The 17,874-nt window shown below is 36.4% G+C and overlaps 4 protein-coding genes across 5 annotated transcripts; 1 reads left to right on the plus strand and 3 right to left on the minus strand.

Moving 5' to 3' along the window:
• The first annotated feature begins 41 nt into the window (after nt 1-41).
• On the plus strand, nt 42-2,187 carry LOC137737604 (transcription factor bHLH104). Its single transcript, XM_068477140.2, has 4 exons — nt 42-342; nt 463-543; nt 692-854; nt 1,725-2,187. Exons 1-4 carry the CDS (start codon nt 173-175, stop codon nt 1,980-1,982), a joined length of 672 nt encoding a protein of 223 aa, XP_068333241.2. The 5' UTR covers nt 42-172; the 3' UTR covers nt 1,983-2,187.
• A 1,799-nt stretch (nt 2,188-3,986) lies between these two features.
• LOC137736596 (WAT1-related protein At4g08300-like) lies at nt 3,987-6,732 on the minus strand. Its single transcript, XM_088682781.1, has 7 exons — nt 6,354-6,732; nt 6,086-6,148; nt 5,857-5,973; nt 5,550-5,781; nt 5,045-5,203; nt 4,686-4,837; nt 3,987-4,529 (listed from the first exon to the last, which is right to left on the minus strand). Exons 1-7 carry the CDS (start codon nt 6,638-6,640, stop codon nt 4,352-4,354), a joined length of 1,188 nt encoding a protein of 395 aa, XP_088538907.1. The 5' UTR covers nt 6,641-6,732; the 3' UTR covers nt 3,987-4,351.
• A 2,548-nt stretch (nt 6,733-9,280) lies between these two features.
• LOC137738122 (CASP-like protein 5B3) lies at nt 9,281-10,979 on the minus strand. The gene is made up of 3 exons (XM_068477748.2): nt 10,503-10,979; nt 9,865-9,997; nt 9,281-9,758 (listed from the first exon to the last, which is right to left on the minus strand). The coding sequence occupies exons 1-3, from the start codon at nt 10,631-10,633 to the stop codon at nt 9,564-9,566; spliced, it is 459 nt and encodes a 152-aa protein (XP_068333849.1). The 5' UTR covers nt 10,634-10,979; the 3' UTR covers nt 9,281-9,563.
• A 2,565-nt stretch (nt 10,980-13,544) lies between these two features.
• LOC137736925 (1-aminocyclopropane-1-carboxylate oxidase homolog 1) lies at nt 13,545-17,735 on the minus strand. Of its 2 annotated transcripts, XM_068476246.2 has the most exons (4): nt 17,061-17,735; nt 15,596-15,917; nt 15,218-15,494; nt 13,545-13,950 (listed from the first exon to the last, which is right to left on the minus strand). In XM_068476246.2, exons 1-3 carry the CDS (start codon nt 17,612-17,614, stop codon nt 15,237-15,239), a joined length of 1,134 nt encoding a protein of 377 aa, XP_068332347.2. In that variant the 5' UTR covers nt 17,615-17,735; the 3' UTR covers nt 13,545-13,950; nt 15,218-15,236. The 2 variants fall into 2 exon arrangements, with proteins under 2 accessions (XP_068332347.2, XP_068332346.2); XM_068476245.2 differs by lacking the exon at nt 13,545-13,950 and having other exon boundaries at nt 15,142-15,494.
• Between the last annotated feature and the right edge of the window lie 139 nt (nt 17,736-17,874).

Consider the following 17,874-nt stretch of genomic DNA (forward strand, 5'->3'; position numbering starts at 1 on the left):
AATTATTCATAAAAAAAATAAACAACTTTCTATATCATAACAAAATTTAAATTTAAATTGTTGTTGTTGATTTTTTTTTTTTTATTTCCCAAAATAACCAAATTTAAATTTACATCACGAGTCCAGAGAATCATATTAATAGCATAGTCCTCAGTCTCTCTTGTAATCTCTAATGGGGGAATGGATAGAGTATCTTGATTACATCGACGAAACCCAACCCACCGATTTCCTTTGGCCCAATGACACTCCTTTCGGCGATTTCGAATTCTCCGCCGTCGATGTTCCGGCTGCCGCCGCTTCCTCAGCCTCACTGTCACAGGAAAAAGAGTGCCCCCGCAAGAGGTATTTCCTCCTATTCCATTTTCGATGAAATCTGAAATCTTCAGAAATGTAATGCTTTCTGAGTCACGGAAGCCCCAAACTTTTTGTCACGAAATTGACTGTTTGATTGGTGGTGTTAAGGGGACGGACGGATTCATGCTCTGGAGGATCAGGGGCAAAAGCTTGCCGTGAGAAATTGAGGAGGGAGAGATTGAATGACAGGCATGAATCTAATCTCATTTTCTATTTTTTTTTTTTTTTTTTTTTTACAGATTTTAAGAATTGGGTTGTTTTGTAATGATGAAAAGAATGGTGGGTTTTTGTTTTCTTTGTGATTAAGAAGTGTTGGTATTTGATTATTTTGTTGCAGGTTTGTGGATTTGAGCGGTGTTTTGGAACCCGGGAGGCCGCCGAAGACGGACAAAGCTGCTATACTTGATGATGCCATAAGGGTTTTGAACCAGCTTAGAGCTGAAGCTCAGGAGCTCACAGAAACAAATCAAAAGTTACTTGAAGAAGTTAAAAGTTTAAAGGTTCGGTATACATCATTTACTTGAAGTTTGTTTTCTTAATGTTTTATGATAAAGTTTCATTAAGAGTGTTATGAGATTTGGCTTTAGCTTATCTTAAATTCAGCCGAATTGCGTGTTGGAGAAGACCAATAACTATGCTGTCGATGATCTGAAACGACCAATGACATGGCTTTAGATTATCATAAACGTCTTTTAATTCTTTTGAACCCTTTCTCTGATATAGTAAATCAAAACTTATGTGGTTATTGCTTTCTATGATCTGAAATGAACAGAAAACTCTTTTGGAGGATCTCCAAGCTGTGATGGGGCGTCTATGATTGATTTATTTGTATCATGTGGTTTCTCGTAAACTCAAAATTTCAAGCATCCTTCTTGCTTCGTTTTCTTACAATCCATCAATTTTAAAAATGACTTGATTTATTGTAGCATCTGTAAGATGATTCATTCTACCAAAAAATAATCCATTATTATGATAATTTGCCGTTATAACTATAGGAAAATGATATTCGCGCACCCTTTTTCTTGTTCTATACGCCCCTGCTTTATTTCTGCCCCGTTTGTACCCTGGATATAATCTATTGTGTTACTGCTTGTTGATTTTAAATCAATTTCTTCCCACTTCGAAACATGTAAGTTCCAAGTGTGTAAAATCCCCATGTACTTATCTTGTAGCCTTGTGTCCATCCCTTACAAAAATATGTCAGATTCTTTCTTTGAGTTGGAACTTCTACCGCCATTGTATTGTGACGATGAACTGGTTTTTAATCTGGTGCATTTAATCAGAGGCAAGGATTTAAGAAAATTATTTGAGATTTCACTTCTAGAAATTTTTTGAGTACGCACTTAGTTTACTGTTCTTGCATGTTACAGGCGGAGAAGAATGAACTTCGTGAAGAAAAACTTGTCCTGAAAGCAGATAAAGAACGGCTGGAACAGCAGTTGAAAGGTATGTCAATTTCACCTTCTGGGTTTGTTCCAACCCACCCAGCGGTACCAGCTGCATATCATCCTGGGGCAAACAAGATGGCTGTCTATCCTAGCTATAGTCTGGTCCCTATGTGGCACTATATACCTCCATTGGCCCGTGATACATCTCGTGATCACGAACTTAGGCCCCCTGCTGCTTAGGTTTTAAATAGAGTACTCGGACAATTTAGATGCCTTCATTTACATTTACTGACCTTTTTATCCATTGTTGACAATATGTCAGCGCTGTTTCAATTGCCTGATTTTAATTTGGCTGGTGGCACTTGTGTGGCTGAATTGTTAAATGTAGCTTGAAGGCTCTCATTTTCGGAATAAAACGACTGGTAAATGTCCAGTATTTACCATATTCTGTTCTTACTTTTTTTACCCCAACCTTCTTCAATAGCATATCTGATAGTACTGGTGGTTCTTGGCAACGTATTACGCTGAATTTCTTTCTTTCTGTCTTGCCGGTTTTCTGTTCTGTTTGTTCTGTCACAAATTTCTTTCTATCTGCATTGTGCATATATTGAAGTTCATTGAGTTTTGAGCACTATTTTTATCAATAAGATTCCGACAAATAAATGCATCTAGCAAAACTATTCTTGGTGGAATTTCTCTTGCTCCCGTCTGCTCAGTCGACCGTTCCTGTCACCTACATCTTCTTCTTCTAAGGTTTACCCGGTTTTGAGTTTCGATTTGTGATTCTTGTCTTGATGGATTTCAGTCTAATCTTTATGGTTCACCATGCAGCACATCCTTCTTATATGATGTGATATTTTGAATCTCATTATCCTTACGCTCTTCCGGCTTGATGTAAACTTCATCCCCTTCTTTTCCCCACAACAGCAAGTATAGCCCGAGAATGACAATAACTGCCCCTACCATGCTGCGCAAAAAAGTGCGCTTCACTAATATGGTTTAAAAATGTGATCCCTCTAGTGATGTGCATGCATAGCCACTACATTCTTTATTTTATGAAACTATCGTCGATCAGATGACCTCCTCCAACAAAGTGAAGACTGTATGTCACTAGAACAGATAGCCATTGACATGTAGAATGCCTTAAATGAACTCTAGATATGCGCCCGTAAATGCATTTTGTAGGGAGTAATGCAAACATTACCTCCCCGTAGAAAGTCTTCCGCCGAGGATAAAGCAACCAGTATCGTTGAAACCGAATCAAACATGGCCACAAAAACTGGCCCTTTCTTTTCAGTGCGCCATAGTTGAACGAAGATTATAAGACCAGAGCACACTGATCCCAGCCATACGTCTTCCCGCATTAGAAGAATCTTATAATTTGCTACGTAAGACGACATCTTACATTCCCTAATTCGATATTACAAAATTCAAGATATAAATTATAAACGAAATGGTTATTAACAGGGCCGTAATTTCATGGGCGTTGTCAGAAGATCCAAGATACTTACAGAATATAAAATTGACCAGAGGTTAACGTTGAATCCGATTGTCCAAGCAGCTCGTCTATGCTCTATACATACTGCAGAGACAGCCGATTGTGCTGCCCCACTATAAGGCTCATCCATGAAGTCAGTGACAGTTCTGCGGGATATCTCTTCAATGTAATTGCCTACATTTTTCATTTTTATTTATAATTATTTGCACATGTCAATTATTGGAAATTCTATATATAGTCTCAAATATATGCAGGAAAACTGCAATGTGGGTAGTAAACCGTGTAATTGAAAAGTGCAGTTAACCGATGAAGGTGGTTAGACAGTTGATATACTCTCCACCACATATTCACCGGTTAACTGCACCTCCTAAATTTCAGTTAACCTCGTTGGAGAACTTCTCGACATATGCATGTTTTGTAATGGTTGTGTATGATCAAGTAGTTGCATTATAGTTTGAGTGAGGAGTGAAACCTGCATAATGTACCATATAGACCATGTTATGCAGCTTGCAACAGTTAGAATTGAACCCTTCAACCAGTTTTCATGCTTGGAGGATTTTTCATGAATATGGATTAATGGACGCCGTAAATTTTTCACAATAGGCCCCTTGTACAATGTCATGGTCAGAACACCGGCTAAAGAGACGACGGTGCCCCAAACTTTTGCTAATCCACTAGGACTTCAAAGATAAACAACCTCCAATAAAATATTAAAAAACATAAGGGCTAAAACAATCAAGAGTCAATTGTCACAAGCACGGGTGAGATGCTAGTTTCTTATTAGAAGAAAAGTTCTGATAACATTGGGGATTACAACTGGTTATGTAATCAAATTAAAGAGTGCTTCTTCAATCCAAATTAAATCATCAAAATTTAGATTTTAGAGCATGAAGGGCTAAAAGATGTGCAGCCTCATCCCACGGAAACAATCACGAATTTATCTCTACCTATAACCAAGGTTAAAGCAGACTTCATTCTCTTGCTCTCATGTTTATCACTCAACTAGCTTTTCTTTGTCACCTTCATCTTCTTCTTTTAGTTTTTATTATGTTCGAATTTTGATTCGTGATTTCCATCTCGATGGATTCCAGGGAAGGATCCAATCTTATCTTTATGGTTCACCATGCTGCACATTTTTGTTAGCTGAAGTGATCTGCACGCCATTATCCTTATGCTCTTCATACTTCGTCTGATAAGATGCCTCTTCCGCCTTGACATAAACTTCATCACCTTCTTTTCCCCATAACAGCAAGTATAGACCAAGGATGACAATGAATGCCCCTACTATGCTGAACAAACCACACACGAAATTTTAGATTAATCCAAGATTGGTAACACAACATGGCGGTGTTACGGTCACATAATGTGGCTCAATAATGTGCATCATACAAAGTTATCAGCAAAATCATATTAGATTGGATGATGTAATACGAAAAAGAAATTACCTGCCAGCATAAAGTCTTTCACCGAGGACAAAGTAAGCTAAAACAGCCACCAAAATTGTTGAAACAGGATTAAACATGGTCACAAAAACTGGCCCTTTCTCTTCTGTGCACCATAGTTGAATGAAGATTATTAGACCTGAGCACACCACTCCCTGCGATACGCCACCACATTAGAAGAGTGCTACCAATAACTATTTAGTTTTTAAGTTTTTATTTATCATTTTATGTGGCATTTCGAGCAAATTTCTTCCACCTCCCGCCAATCTTGTATCCATCTAAAACAGTGAAAACTAAAATCCAAAATGGTTACAAAATGGGTCGTAGTTTCACTGTCATTTTCAGAAAATCCCGATACTTACAGCATATAATGTCGACCAGAGGTCAATGTTGAATCCGATTGTCCAAGCAGCTCGTCTATGTTCTATACACACGGTGAAGACAGCGGATTGTGCTGCCCCTATAAAGCTCATCCATGTAGTCAATGATAGTTGTGCAGGATATCTTCTCAATGTGATTGCCTACAATAATCTTATTCTTCTCAGAAAATTATTTGTATAAATTACATGCCAACATCACCAATGTAAATTATCAGAAATTCTATATTTAGTCTCACTTATATGCAAGAATTCTGTAATGTGGGTTAACCACAAATAAAAGTTGCAGTTAACCAGTGAATGTTGTGTCGAGGTGGTTGAGAGGGTTGAGATAGCGATCAATATGTGCACCCGGTTACATATTCATCAGTTAACTACATTTTTTTTGGAGTGACAATAACATCTCACTTTCAGTTAACTTCATTACTTCGTTAGACAATAATTCAACATATATACATTTGTAAGTGTACTTTTGAGTAAGGGGTGAAACCTGCATGATGTACCATGCCGACCATGTTATGCAACTTGCAACGGTTAGAATTGAACCCTTTAGCCAGTTCTCATGGATGGAGGATTTTCCTTCAACATGGATTAGTGCAGGCCATAAATTTTTGATAATAGGCCCCTTGTACAATGTCATGGTCATCACACCCGCTAAGGAGATTAGGGTACCCAAAACTTTTGCTAACCCTCGAGGATTTCGAAGGTCAAGAGCCTCCAACCTGAATAAAAACGTAATTTATTAAGGATAAAATGTGAATTAATGTCTGGATTTACGGATAAGTAGGTGTACTAACCTCAGTACAATTGCAATTACAAAGGTTAGGGACGCTATGGTGTTGATTATTGATGCAAGGAAGGTCGGAGAGGTGTATCTTAAGCTTGCAAAGTACATGTTTAATGTCAAGCCCACACTGCAAACATTGGAAAGAAAGAATAATAAAAAAAAGAAAGAGAACTTAGTTGGCGCTTTGATTTGTCCCTTCATCAGAAGCATGTATGGGTTCTAATTCTACATGTCCTTACCCCAATAGAGAGAGTAAAAAAAGTTCCAAGAAAAGTGCAAAAGTGAGCCTTGGTCTCTCTGTTCTGCAGGTGAGGAATCAAAGATCAATAGTTAACCGCAGGACATGATTGACAATATGTAGAAATATTTGAGTCACACATGAACATGTTTCAAGAATCAGGAAGTGTCTCTTACTAGACCGTCTGACATATTATGTTGTTAGGCTATTAGACTAAAGAATGTTGTCCTATTCAAGTACAAATGCAGCTTTATACACAATATTGATACCTTTCAAGAAAATAAGCAAAAGGGAGCATCACTACGCCGGACACAATATTTCGATAAGTTATGTAGACGTGAGGGTTCATCCCATGATTGAAGGACGCTTCTGTGATAAAATACAGAAATGTATACCCCATCTGGGCTAATATCATGAGGAGGTGTGGCTTGAACTTCCTGTAAAGTCCCTTAAGGTTACTACTACGTAACTCGTGTGCCATAACCTCCTCCGGTTGTCCGGCCGCCTTTCTTCCTTCTTTTGTTTCAGTTCTAGACAAGCTGGAGGAGCACATCATGCATGTATACGTTCATATAGGGCATGATGGAATAGTTAAGTTCTTGATTCTTATTTCATGTTGACAGTATTAGGTTCTTCATTAATCTTCTGGCTTAATTCACAGAATAAATAAGTGGAATAGCAGAAGATATTCGATCCCAATAAGTATATCCAATATTCGTTGATGATTATAACGTAACTTTCAATTAGAGAAGATTTTTATTTATAGAATTTATCATCAATTTGTGTGTAGTCTGTTCTACCAAATTAGCAATTTGTCTGCCGATTGATTTCATGGCATCCCCTCGGAAAATGACTCTTGCATCATTTATCTTAGCGAACCATTAGAGAACTGCATTAGCAATGAAGATTTTATCATTGATGTGATTGCAAATGATCATCATGTATTTCTTTATCAGTTAAATTGGTTACCTATCCTATATATTATACATATTTTCTAGGGATGCTGCCGACCTTCTTAGCTGGACCATTTCGGCTCTCATTTTTGTTCTAACATGTTGCATGACGATCCAATTCGCCTAATTTCTAATCCACCCCTTTAATATCAACTTTACAAAAAATCAACAAAATCATTAGTCGTTCAACCTTCGATTAATCTTGTCAGATATTTGTATAATAACACAATGACATGGTTTGTTTTGGATATATGACTAAACGATTTTGGGTTTCGTTGGTATCAGGCAAAATTAATCTTAAAAAGGGTCACCTAGCTATAAGATAGATGGTTTGGATTATTACGCAATAGTCTTCATTATGAGAAACGAGAAGAGTCCTAAAGATAGAACGAGAATGTTAAACTAAGAAGTTGCTAGTCTATATATTCCCAATGTCACTTGTCAAGGAAATAGGTGACTTCACAATTATTTGATCTTCTATTTTCAATCGTAACCATTAATCTTCCGTACCACTGCTACTTCCACGAGCCCTAATTCAACTATTGCGACTGGGCAAGACTCTTGTACACGAGTATAAAGATACATCCTGCTTAAATTCATTTGATATCTATGACTTCATATGACCAGGTTGGTAGGGTATTGGTAGGGTATAACATGAGAGGTGAGTTTTTCTTGTTCTTGGTTCGAGAAAGCTTAGAAGATGGGCACATGGAACGGGTAATTGATTTAGTAGAAATGGATGCATGTCATTGTTTTATTAGATCAAACGCTACAATGACTGTAAACTCATTTCATATAAGTCATTTAAACAAACTATTCGTAAAGTAAACACCACCAGTCCACCACCACCTCATCTTGAAAGAATAGTTTTCTCTTCCGCTGAGCTCAGGTGCTCAACCCAAGCCCCACCAGGTCACCACCACATCTGGATCTGGTATCAAACACAACTTCACTTTCACTATTCCACAGGACAGGACCACACAATGAAAGAGGCGACATTTCCTACATTCATCTTTCAGATTTACATACATAATACTTCTTCCAATGTGGGAATCATTTTGTTGAGTAGCTTCTGCCGGCCATGATTAATTATAGCCTCTGAATCTAATTTTGGAAAGACAAAAGGGTTGAAGTAGTGGCTGATAGCACACTTTCACCTGCCACTGCCAGTGGACCCTATCCAACAACTAACCCAACAATCTCTGCTTCCACTTACTTTTTTTTGTAATCATTTTGCTTCTTGATGCAATGTCAAATGATACTTCTCTTGCTGCCACTTATCCCACAACATCTGTCAAAACTTCATTATGCTCCGATATATAATATACAAAAACCGAATGCTCTGCCAAAAATCTAACAATCAAGTAGTGAAAAGTCACACCATATGGCATATGCTCCAATACCAGAGAACACGAAGGATTTTGCCACAACCACCAAATACACCTACAAAAGACATACAAGAGGAATGCTTGGCGAGTCGTCCATGCATGTATATGACTCCTAGGTTCCTAGCCATTGATTCAGTTGGATCTACACTTGTATCAATGGTTGGGAGTCATTCGCACCAAGGACGACTATCCCTAGCATAATTCATGTTACCACTATCGATGACACAAATGAAGTGTTTCTTTGCTCAAACACAAGCAAAATTAAAGCAGGCTTCTCTAAAAAATATAATACCATAAATGGACATAATTTCCAGTGAGCTAAGAGTTCATGTGGATTTTGTTTTGGCATAAAATAATTAGCATAAATCCAGTGGGATTCGGACAGAGGAGGAACATCAAGTAGACACATGAGATGAGGAGTGAGGCGAGGACCACTCAAAGTAGAATAGTAGATGGCATTGCGTTATGCTTACTATGCAACTTGCTGTTTTGAAAGAAAAGAAAAGAACCCATCCAATAATGTTCCCTGAAGCATGTGCAAAAGCTGCACAAGACTAGCATCTGCTTTTATTTTTTTTTTCTTGTATTAAAAGCAAATCAATATGTACCAGCAAGATGCCTCACCAATAATACAGAAAAAGTTAAATTTTTTGTATATAATTTATGAATGCAAAATCAATCCTAGCCTTCCTCTCTCTCTCTCCTTATTGATAAATGTAACACATGTGCATAAACCTTTTTTGTGATTTTTACATGTTAAATCAATATGTGTCAGTTTGTAATTGCAGTTAAATATAAGGAGCGAAGCGATATTCACCATCCAATTCGGATCATCATCAATTTTTACAACTTCAATAGAAAAAGTAGTAATTCCCTTTGCTTATAATTCAACTCTATACAGGTACATGTAACAATTCTACAGTTCCAGTTGTTACAACTCATTTCCAACTGATCTATCTCCACAGACTAAAAAAGTAATTTTCGAGTATTCTACCGCAATGCGCTATCAAGTTTGTTTCCTTTTCTATCGACACTGAAATTTCTTGTTTTGGTTGCAAAGGAAAAATGAAATACGTATGACAAAGAAGGACTACTATGAGATCAAACAAGTCCTATGGCCTATACAAACACAAGAGATCTAACATGCTGCCAATAGCCAGAGCATAATCAGAGAAGAAATTGCAACTGTTACCCAGCTCAGGTATGCCAAACCAACTGCCATTTGGTATTTGTGGCATTCCCTTCCGTAATTGCAGTCATTCAGATCACTAAAGTACAACACGGTTACGCCCGCTGAGGCCGAAGCTGCTGCAAGAGACAATGTTGCTGTAACCTATAGAAACATTAAATGAGTAAGCCGTTAAATGGCAAGCGCTATAAAGTACGAACACAGATTTCATGTAAGAGTAAAACGAAGTCAGAGATTTATAGAGACTGACCCAGTCTCCAACAACAAAGAGGCTAACCAATACAGGGTTGTGGAGGACCTTCTTTTTCACCAAGGAATATGCATCAAGCAATGCAAGTACCAAACTCCAGATCAGTTGCAGACCCATTGAAGCAATCAGGTAGCTGCAAAATCAGCATTCTCTTAAACCAATATCCGACATCTTTCGGTACAAGAAATGGCTTGTGATGCGTCATAAGTGGATGAAATTGGCATTGCAGTAAAGTAGTAGTGAATCAATTATATGACATAGAAACTCAACAGTGCTTAAATCTATCAACCAAAAGAAGCTGAAATCTGAAACCTATATAGTTGAGTCATGCAAAATCGAGGTGATAGCAACCAATTCAACAAGGCCAATGAAGATCACTGCCCAGCACATTTGCTAGTTCCAAATTCTAATATTGCTAATTGAATTATCAAGTCATATTTTACCAAATCTAGTCAAAATTTCAGCAGAGTTTCAACTTCCTGCAGAGGAACTTCCCAATTCCTTCTGCTTACATTTAAATGTTTACGTATCCCGAAAGTGTGTCAATCCTGTTCAGTTCAACACTACAGTATAGCCAAAAATCTGTTCTTCTGCAATCAAATCTAATAAGAAATCAGTGAGTCAGGAAAGCAAAATACCAGAAAGCAGTGAAATTGAAGAAGCTGGCAGTGGTGGCCATGGAAGCAATGGACCCGGCAGCAAAGACGCATTGGGAAATCCTGAGAAGAAGGCCAGTCAAAGTCCCAGGAGTCCCAGGAAAATCCCTCATTTGATTATTCCTCTCAAAACCCAGAAAAAGTATCAGATTCTTACTGGGTCAGAGAAAAAACTCCATCTTACCTTTACATAAAAAACTCATCACCCAAAAAACAATAAGAAGAAAGCTCACCAACCCACTATTCCTTTCCTTTCAGGATGCCAAATCTCTGCTACCCAGAAAATAATTGGAGGTAAATTCCAACTGGGTACGTTTGATTGTTGTGGAAAGTGAAGAACTTGGACTGCAATTTACAACAGAGAAAAGGGAAAGAGAAAGATGAAGTGAATGAATCAAGAAGACGAGCTGAACAAAAATGCGATTCCCAACTTCTCCCCCAACCAACATGCTTCCGGTCAAATAGCGTGGGCAAATCTGGCCCGCTCAATATGAAAATTGATTGTTTCCCCCGGACGCGCCAAGTGGCGCGTAAATTCAATCACGTATGATGTCACCAGACCATGCCACCTGGCCTACTAAATCTAAATTTAAACTCATTTAACAATAAACAGTGCATTAGTGACGCTCATCAAGTGAGCAAATGTATTTTTCAAATCTAGAGAGACTTACATTACACATACACTCAAGGTTCCAAAACATGCTAGGCGCTAGTCGGACGGCAGGTTGGGACCTAGTGCCTAGACGGCTAGGCGAGGTCTAGACGGGCGCTTAGGCGGACTAAGCAAATTTAAGTAAATCCATTATAATTTGTGTAAATAAGTGTATTTATATTTAAAATATATATAATTTCATCATAAACTAAAAAATAGAATGACATATGTATTATGTAGTATTAGAACATAATAAAAACATGGGGAACAAGCATATAGTGTGTGCTTATTTAAGTATTTAACAAGTCTCTTACAATTTATTAAAAAAATTAAATGCAAATTGAAAGTTATCTATTTTCTGTCTAAGTGAGTCGCAACCTAGGCTGTCTAGGTGGGCGATTCAGCTGGTTTAGACGCCCTTTCTTAATTTTCAAATGTCTAAGCATTAATCGGGACGGTGATTAGCAGCCTAGCGCCTAGACGGAGATTTTTAGATTACTAATGGTACGTACCAAGAAAGAAAAATTGTATGTCGTCATATGTTTAGCTTTGCCAAAAACTATGAGTTTTACTTCCATTAGTGATGGTGTATAAAACCGAAATAACACTGAAAATTAAATGATAATACTTTAATATGATGTAAATTGTTCTCAAAACTATGAGAATTCAGTAAGGGTGAGCATCAATTCCCTTGAACCAGACCAAGAAAAAAGTCAAACGGTCCAAAATCCAACTGGATGATCATTGTTTGGTACCTAATAGCTAAATAAGAATGTTCTTTTTATTTTTATTTTTATTTTATTTTAATTATTTTAAATTTAATTTAATTTAATTTAATTTTTATTTTTATTAATACAACGTGCTAGATGAAGATGTTGAAGTCGAGGTTTGATGGAGTTTTATAGTTATTAATCTTTGGATGGTAGCTAGATTAGTTATTCAACTTTAGATTTTGATGACATTTCAAACTTTAAATTTCTCCACGATTGGTTACCAAAGCTGAAAAATTGCACACGAAAAAGATTGAGCTAACAAAGTTAAGAAATTATATAGATTGTTATGCTATTGGTGTCAGTTCAATTCAAAGATCAATAACTACAAAAGCTCCATCAAACTTCAAGTTCAAAAGTTCAGCATTCTAAACCCTATTTATTTCAATTTTAGTTTTTATTTTTTCTAGCTTTGAGTTATAGATAAAGAAACATTAAGGAAAAACTAAAAACCTTTTAAATTATTTTCACCTGAGATTTTATTTATTTTTCTTTCCTTTTTATTTATTTCCCAATTCCCCACTATTCTTCATCTCTCCTTTCTTTATAATAAAAATAAAAAATAAAAACAAAATAGTTATCAAATTTTCTCTAACCTTAATGATTATTATGACTAGTCATTTAACAGCCGACCACTCTACCACTGAGCTACTGAGGAACAACAGGAGATTAGATCTCATAGAGTTCAATTCCCATTCTCAACCCATGACCAATATGAGCTCGAAGTTTCCCTTGTAACTCCCGGAACTTCTTCGTAGTGGCTCCGCTCCATGCCTCATTTCATAGGGAACCACAAAACGGCTCTATTTCATTATATTCCATCCATATCTCAATTCCATTCATTTAATATCCCTTTGGTGTCATTGAGATAAGAGATGTCGTTTCTAGTCTATCTCTTTCTATTTCTATATATGTATGGAAGGTTAAAAATCATCATATAATAATCCAGAAATTGTAATAGAAAAGAAAAAAACGGAGGTTTGTGATGATTTTAAAATATTTTATGCTAGGTAATCTAGTATCCTTCAGTCGTTGTGGTCGGACTCTTTTATGGATTTCTGACCACATTCTCCACATGGCCCTCTTATCTCTTCCTTCTTTGAGCTCGGGTTATGGAAGAAGGACAAGAAGGAACCGAGAAGAAAGTATCAGCAACAACCTGTTTGATTACGGGACAGCTCATGATGTTCATATCCATCTATTATGTGCCTCTGCATCTAGCATTGGGTAGACCTCATACAATAACTGTCCTAGCTTTACCGTATCTTTTGTTTCATTTCTTCTGGAACAATCACAAACACTTTTTTGATTATGGATCTACTACCAGAAATTCAATGTGTAATCTTAGCATTCAAAGGTTATTCCCAAATTATCTCATTTTTCAATTATTCAACCATTTCATTTTACCAAGTTCAATGTTAGTCAGATTAGTCAACATTTATATATTTCGATGCAACAATAAGATGTTATTTGTAATAAGTAGTTTTGTTGGTTGGTTAATTGGTTACATTTTATTCATGAAATGGGTTGGGTTGGTATTAGGCTGGATATAGCAAAATATTTCTATTAGATCTAATGTACTTATTAGATCTAATAAGTACCTTGTGTCAGAATTGAGAAATTATAATATACATATATAACAAGGAATCGCTGTGTTTTTACGTGGAAATCCACAATGTTGTGATCGTTACCTTTATTCAGCTATAACAATACAATATCCGAAGTTTCACCCTTCGGAAGTTGTAATCAAGTCTCTAGAGTAGGCTTCTCATCGTCGTGGCATTGAGAAAAGAAGTTGCCATAGTATTCACTGAATTTCACTCATCAAGAAATCTCTATACAGGGGAGGGTTTTCTTTTGAGATAAGCTCTTTGATCGGACCGTTGGACTTGTCCGGTGCAGCAGAACTAATCTGTCCTTTGGAGAAGCATCCTATAGAAATTCTCGTACCAATGCAGTTCGCAAGCACTCTATGTTGAACACTCTGAAAGTTGCCATTTGATATAGCCTGGAATAATTTTGAGGAAGTTTTAGAAAAGTTGGTGACTACATACAACATAACAAAATAAAAAAAAATAAAAAAAATATGATTCTTGTAGTGTTTCACTGACATCAACAGTTATCGGATACTACACTAATTAAGTATATAGCTTTGTTAAAAATGGTTATCAGATTACCTATGTTCAACGATGATGACATATCGTTTGGTCAAAATGGTTTTCTTAAGATTTGATGAAAGAATAACAAAAAATGGCGAAGCAAATATGTAGGCAGCTTATAGGTGGTCAATGGAAATCTTGGTTTGATTAGATCTTTAAAACTCGGTAGTTATTCAGATCTCATATGCTCCCACAATTCTAGCTCAATGGAGACAAAGCTTCAACTATTCCAAAGGTAGTTAACGAGTAGGATAAATCAGTTTCGGAAAATTTGTAGGATAAAAGATGGAATGTAATCCACTATAACTGGATGAAATTTGGCATTGCAGTTGAATTTCTTTGAATCAATTTTATAAAATAACAAAAATCATTAGTGCTTCAATGCATCCACCGAAAGATGCTGAAATTTGAAGCCTACATAATCATTAATCAGGTTACTCAAAATCGAGCTGATAGAAGAGCAACGATTATCTAACCGTCGAATATAATTCATGTGAATAAAATAGAAGACCACTATCGAACCATTGAGATGGCAATTATATTAAATACATGTATGTATCGTCTAGTCATATTTAAGGAAATCTAGTCAAAAGTCCAGTGGAGTTTGAACAATTGATACTCCTAATGCTATTGAAAACTAAACGGTTATCCAACACACTTTTAATGATAAAGTTTAGTTTTTAGTTTTTCATTTTTGAGTTCCAGATAGAGGATACATATATGGGAAAAATATGATGGGAATATAAGGGAGAGGGAAGGATAATGAGAGAGGTGTTGAAGAAATGTGAAAAGACTAAAACCTACTGCTTTTAGGGAGATAGAGGAGAACCAATTTTAAGTTGTCATTTTAACTATTTTATTTTCTTTCTTGTTTTCTCTTCACCTCCCTCACTAAAACCTACTGTTTTTATCTCTGATTTCTCCCATATGATTTTTCTATATCTCAAGCTAAAAACTAAAAATAAAATGATTATCAAATAGATGTTTAAGTATTATAACTCTTATAAATCTTGCAAATATATAACAAGGAAAGCCGGTGATTGTACGTGGAACTCCACGATGTGTGATTAAACAACTTTATTACCCAAGCTGTTATGTAAATATTCAAAGTTTCACCTTGTGAAAGTTGTTGGCTTCAAAGCCTGAAATGGTCAATACCAGACTTCTCATCAAGCCCTTGAGAATAGAACTTTGCATAGTATTCACTTATCGAGAAATCTCTATAAACGGGAGGGTTTTCTTCTGATATAAGCTCTTTGATCGGACCGTAGTACTTGGCCGGTGCATCAGTATTACTCTGTCCTTTGAAGAAGCATGCTATGGAAACTCTTGGACCAATGCGGTTCGCAAGCACTCTATGTTGAGCACTCTGAAACTTGTTATTTGATATAGCCTGGAAAATTTTTCAGGAAGCCATAGAAAAGTTGGTGACTACACACACACACACGCGCAACATTATGATAACAGAAAAAAATAATGTGTTTGGTTACATACCTGGAGAAAATCCCCTATATTTACTACTATGCCACCTGAAATTGGGTTTACATTTACCCATTGATTGTCATGAAGGACTTGAAGGCCACCAATTTGGTCTTGAAGAAGAATAGTGAGGAAAGAAGGATCAGAGTGCTTGCTGGCTCCCAAAGTTAGTTCTGGTTTTGGGCATGGTGGATAGTAGTGGCACACAAACTTGTAATCTTTAGCGCATTCTAATTCCCTTAGGTGGTCAGGTTCGAGTCCAAGAGCCTCTGATAATATTCCAAAAAGTTGGTCTCCCAAATTTATGACATGCTTTGTGTACTCAATTGTTGCATCTCTGCATATAGGAGTGAACAAATATTTAAAAAGATATCTGAACTGAAAAAAGTATTTTTCCAAAACCATCTAAAGTTGAATTGGTAGATGAGTACGTTTTGGATTGGACGCCTGAAGATTTTCCCAGTAATAAATTTTGACTCATAATTTACCATGTGGAAATATTTTCCAAAACCATCTAAAGTTGAACCCGCTATACATTTTTATTGGTCTATTTATTTGCATTTTTTTATTTTTTTTTGGTGATGTTTTTGTATGTAATGAGTAAGTGAAAATTGATTTGAGAATTGAATCTGCGTTGAGTTTTCTAAGGAACCTATTCAACCCACTTCTAGGTTAAACCAATATCATTCTAAAACTTCCAGAGTATGTTTTGGGAACATATTATATAGAGCTATATTCTTCATTTATTGAAGCCAATTTTTTATGATTAGAATGTAACCCTGCTACAATTCTTGTGGGTTAGCAGACTGTGTTAGAATTTGACGAAATTAATTAATATTTCATAATACCAAACAGTCTGAGAAAACAATATTACAGCATGTTGAGTCTGACAAAATAATATCACCGTATGTGAACTAATTCAAAATGAAGTCTTACAAGTGCATATGTAACTCAAAATTTAAGCAAAAACCAGCAGTAAAAATGGCCATGTAATCAATTAACCAGTTACATTAGACAACCAATAACTAAAAGTAGATACAACCAAATCAACCACACAAACAATAGCATCACAAATGAAGGGGAAATAATAATACTTATTTTTTCTTCTCTTATACGTCCATGTATATCATGTGTGACGTTTTATTTATGGAAACTTTAACGAAAAGCTCTTGATACTGTTCACTTTAACGAAAAACCATATTTTTACACTAAAAAGTTAATTCTGGTACTATTCACTTTACCCTTTATTTTATTCTTATAGTTAAAACTCAAAGTTTTTAAACATTTTTTCATTAGTTTTTCTTTTATTGGGTTTTAAATAATTCGGCGACTAAAATGGGTTGTGTGTATTTACACCGGAATTTTTTGGTCCTTAGGTCTTGATGATTGAATCTTTAACCAAGGCCAAAAATCTCGGTGTCCATATCTGTACATATATAGTAGAAGTAGAAAATCCCTTTGACAAGTGATGAATACGTACCTACAGACTGAAGGAAGCTGTTTGGGATCATGATCAACAGCAGACCTGGTAAAAGACAAAGTATCCCTCCAATTAGCTGCTTTTGATTGGTACAGATCATAGTTGCTAATGAATTGGACGGTTCTCCCTAGATCACGGGAATAGAACTCTTTCTTCGCATCAAGATCCTGCTCATGAAACTCAACTATTCCTTGGATCATATTTTCCAGCACAATCAGTGGGACTCCATGATTGACCACTTGGAAGAATCCCCATGTTTCGGACGCAGTCCGAACATCATCTACAATCTGCTTGTGGATCTCATCACTACCATTGATGCCACTGAGATCAATGACAGGAATTAGCAGGTTGGGTTGGTGACACGTGGTAAAATGGGTGAGATCGTTGGGTGGCTCTATGAATATCTTGGGTACATGAACTGTGCCAGCATCTACTAGGCCTTTGACACCAGCCATCGTATCATCGAAAGCTTTTAGCTCTTTGGCTCGGTCGTATTTGTTAGATTCATGCGAGTCTGCATGCCCAACAAGTTTGAGATCCATGAACTTTTCCATATCAAAACTTGATCAAGTGTCTGTGACTGAATATTGTCCTACTTTGGCTCATGCTTTGTAATGTGGGAAAAAACTTCATTTATTCAGAAAGTAATTCTAATGTGTGGACTCTGGTGGAGGTAGCTTGACTTTATAAATGTGGTTTTCAACTGACCACACAACCCACCGACATCCGCTCTCTCTTTATGACCGGGCCAAGAGTAACACTTTTTTAGATATCAGTTAGTAGGTTAAATTATTAGTTATTAGAGGCGAGGGAC

Source organism: Pyrus communis, chromosome 13 (genome assembly GCF_041283825.1).
Source record: "Pyrus communis isolate YQ-2024b chromosome 13, ASM4128382v1, whole genome shotgun sequence".
Classification (NCBI taxonomy): domain Eukaryota; kingdom Viridiplantae; phylum Streptophyta; class Magnoliopsida; order Rosales; family Rosaceae; genus Pyrus; species Pyrus communis.

What these genes read in the sequence shown, in the direction of transcription:
- LOC137736596 (XM_088682781.1), bottom strand. Translation starts at nt 6,640, where the DNA reads ATGATGTGCTCCTCCAGCTTGTCTAGAACTGAAACAAAAGAAGGAAGA. An exon ending in GTAATTGCAATTGTACTGAG is followed by an intron (nt 5,782 to 5,856) that starts GTTAGTACACCT and finishes GTTTTTATTCAG; the next exon opens with GTTGGAGGCTCTTGACCTTC. An exon ending in CGGCATGGTACATCATGCAG is followed by an intron (nt 5,204 to 5,549) that starts GTTTCACCCCTT and finishes AGATTATTGTAG; the next exon opens with GCAATCACATTGAGAAGATA.
- LOC137736925 (XM_068476246.2), bottom strand. Translation starts at nt 17,614, where the DNA reads ATGGAAAAGTTCATGGATCTCAAACTTGTTGGGCATGCAGACTCGCAT. An exon ending in CAGCTTCCTTCAGTCTGTAG is followed by an intron (nt 15,918 to 17,060) that starts GTACGTATTCAT and finishes TCCTATATGCAG; the next exon opens with AGATGCAACAATTGAGTACA. An exon ending in ATATAGGGGATTTTCTCCAG is followed by an intron (nt 15,495 to 15,595) that starts GTATGTAACCAA and finishes AAAATTTTCCAG; the next exon opens with GCTATATCAAATAACAAGTT.
- LOC137737604 (XM_068477140.2), top strand. Translation starts at nt 173, where the DNA reads ATGGGGGAATGGATAGAGTATCTTGATTACATCGACGAAACCCAACCC. An exon ending in AAAGAGTGCCCCCGCAAGAG is followed by an intron (nt 343 to 462) that starts GTATTTCCTCCT and finishes GGTGGTGTTAAG; the next exon opens with GGGACGGACGGATTCATGCT. An exon ending in AGGGAGAGATTGAATGACAG is followed by an intron (nt 544 to 691) that starts GCATGAATCTAA and finishes ATTTTGTTGCAG; the next exon opens with GTTTGTGGATTTGAGCGGTG.
- LOC137738122 (XM_068477748.2), bottom strand. Translation starts at nt 10,633, where the DNA reads ATGAGGGATTTTCCTGGGACTCCTGGGACTTTGACTGGCCTTCTTCTC. An exon ending in TTCAATTTCACTGCTTTCTG is followed by an intron (nt 9,998 to 10,502) that starts GTATTTTGCTTT and finishes CTGATTTTGCAG; the next exon opens with CTACCTGATTGCTTCAATGG. An exon ending in TCTTTGTTGTTGGAGACTGG is followed by an intron (nt 9,759 to 9,864) that starts GTCAGTCTCTAT and finishes ATGTTTCTATAG; the next exon opens with GTTACAGCAACATTGTCTCT.